Source organism: Odontomachus brunneus, unplaced genomic scaffold (assembly GCF_010583005.1).
Source record: "Odontomachus brunneus isolate Ranch 3 - 2012 unplaced genomic scaffold, Obru_v1 Obru_scaffold_097, whole genome shotgun sequence".
Lineage (NCBI taxonomy): Eukaryota > Metazoa > Arthropoda > Insecta > Hymenoptera > Formicidae > Odontomachus > Odontomachus brunneus.
Window position 1 is genome coordinate 1,258,435 of NW_022639547.1, and position 2,037 is coordinate 1,260,471.

The following is a 2,037-nucleotide window of genomic DNA, read 5'->3' on the forward strand; positions in this document are numbered from 1 at the left end:
CATTTACATATATATTTACACATATATGCGTGTATGTGAAATTTGTGATATTAAATTTGCAAAGAGTATATTTAATAAATTGGAGTTTGATTGTGTAGATAAAACGAGATGGATGTGCCTGTATTTCCTAAGAAGATTGCACAACAGCTAAAAGCACTTGCTCGACAATGTATGGATAACCCATCTCTTCTACATGATCCTAAACTATCTTGTATCAAAGAGTTAATAGAGCATTATGGTGGCAAAGTACCCGAAAGTGACAAAAGCGATGATCCATTAGTTGGTGAATATGAATCGGAGGATAAATATGAAGAACCCCAATCTACAGTTGAACCTGATTCTGAGAGCGAAGAGAGCGATCTGGAACTAGATATGACTGGTGTAATTGGTTTGTATATTTGTATCTTTATTATATTATATCCACTTTTTTATCTATACGATAATTGTATAATTCTTTTTCCTCTTTTTGTTTTAGAACCAGATCAAGATCCTCCTGAAAAAATGGGTAATTTGACTTTACAACCTACAGAAGAGGAAATTGCGGAATCACAGTCGAAAAGATCCGAAGCAGTGTCCGCATTTATGGAAAAAGATTATGAGAAAGCCAAACAACTTTATACAGAGGCAATTGTATTGAATCCGCATGCAGCATTGTTATATGCTAAACGCGGCCAAATTTTCCTTCTCTTAAACAAACCAAATGCCTGCATCCGCGATTGCGAACGCGCCATCGAGCTAAATCCAGACAGTGCAGCAGCTCACAAATTTAGAGGAAGGGCTTATCATTTGCTTGGAAAGTTTGAGGAAGCGGCGAATGATCTCAGACTAGCTTGTAAATTTGATTTTGACGAACAAGCTGACGAGTGGCTGCGCGAAACAACACCAAACGTGAGTACTGTTCTTGTTTCATACATTGCGCTTTGCATGAGAGGTGCTTCCTATCTCTGTGAACTTGTACTTTGCATTCAGCATTCGCATCTGTTTTTCTACTTACCTATTTCCTTGAGAAAAAAACAATATATTAATTAATAAAAATATCTGTTTAGATTTCTCTTCTAGATATTTCAGTAAAGCTATAATATTTTCTCTTTTTCCACTTTTATAAGAATTTATACAATTCTATAGAGTAGTAACAAAAATAGCCTAAATGTTAAAACGATAATCTCTGGACAATTATTGCATGAAAGTAAAATTTAATGCGAGTGTATTGCTCCTGAACAAACTTTCATGTTAATTCATTTTTAACTAGCGATTGCGTTTCATATTCTGAATCCTTTTCTGGCAACAACCGTTTGCGTCGTGATACCGTGTTGAAGACAAATAATATTTACGCTATCTTTTTCTCGTTGTTACTGTTAAATACGAATTAAGACATATTTATATATTTACTGTACCGATAAGTGAGCAATTGAATTGTATTTGGGTGAATGTGTACGTGAATGTGTGTTTTGAATTGATATGCTATTAGAGATATGCGAATCAAAGATTTTTAATATCGAATCGAATAAAATCGAATCGAATCGTTAAAAGAATTTATAATTAACATAATCATTGAATTCAACATGAAAATAGTGACTTCAATATGAAAGAGATAACATTGATTATGTGATATCAATTCATTTTAAGATAAGAGATATATAATATATAGTCGATAAACATATATGGAATACAGTTCCAGCCTTGAAAGCTGCGCAACGACACATATCGATCCGACAATTGTCGGTAAGAGTTTATCTAGAATCTTATCATTATTTTCTTTTAATATTTTTGAAAAAAATCTTAATGTATAGCAAACTTTTCAAGTCATGCTAATTGCCATAAGGCTGGATATCTTTAATAGTTCTTCGTTAATGTGTGCGTATTCGTATTCGAATCTTTTCGATTCGAAATTTTCGAATTATTTGGATTCGAATCATAGGATTCGAATTTGAATTTCACTTGATTCGATTCGAATAGTTCGCACATCTCTATATGCTATATATATATATATATATATATATATATATATATATATATATATATATATATATATATATA

At 32.1% G+C, this 2,037-nt stretch overlaps 1 protein-coding gene across 1 annotated transcript in view; it reads left to right on the top strand.

The window, feature by feature from the left end:
- The window catches only part of LOC116848569 (putative protein FAM10A4), an 18,609-nt gene that overhangs the window by 528 nt on the left and 16,044 nt on the right, over nt 1-2,037 (top strand). The window contains exons 2-3 of the mRNA XM_032824809.1: nt 99-388; nt 476-888. Of these exons, the coding sequence (XP_032680700.1) occupies nt 109-388; nt 476-888 (693 nt within the window). The 5' untranslated portion in view covers nt 99-108. The remainder of the gene's footprint in view (nt 1-98; nt 389-475; nt 889-2,037) is intronic.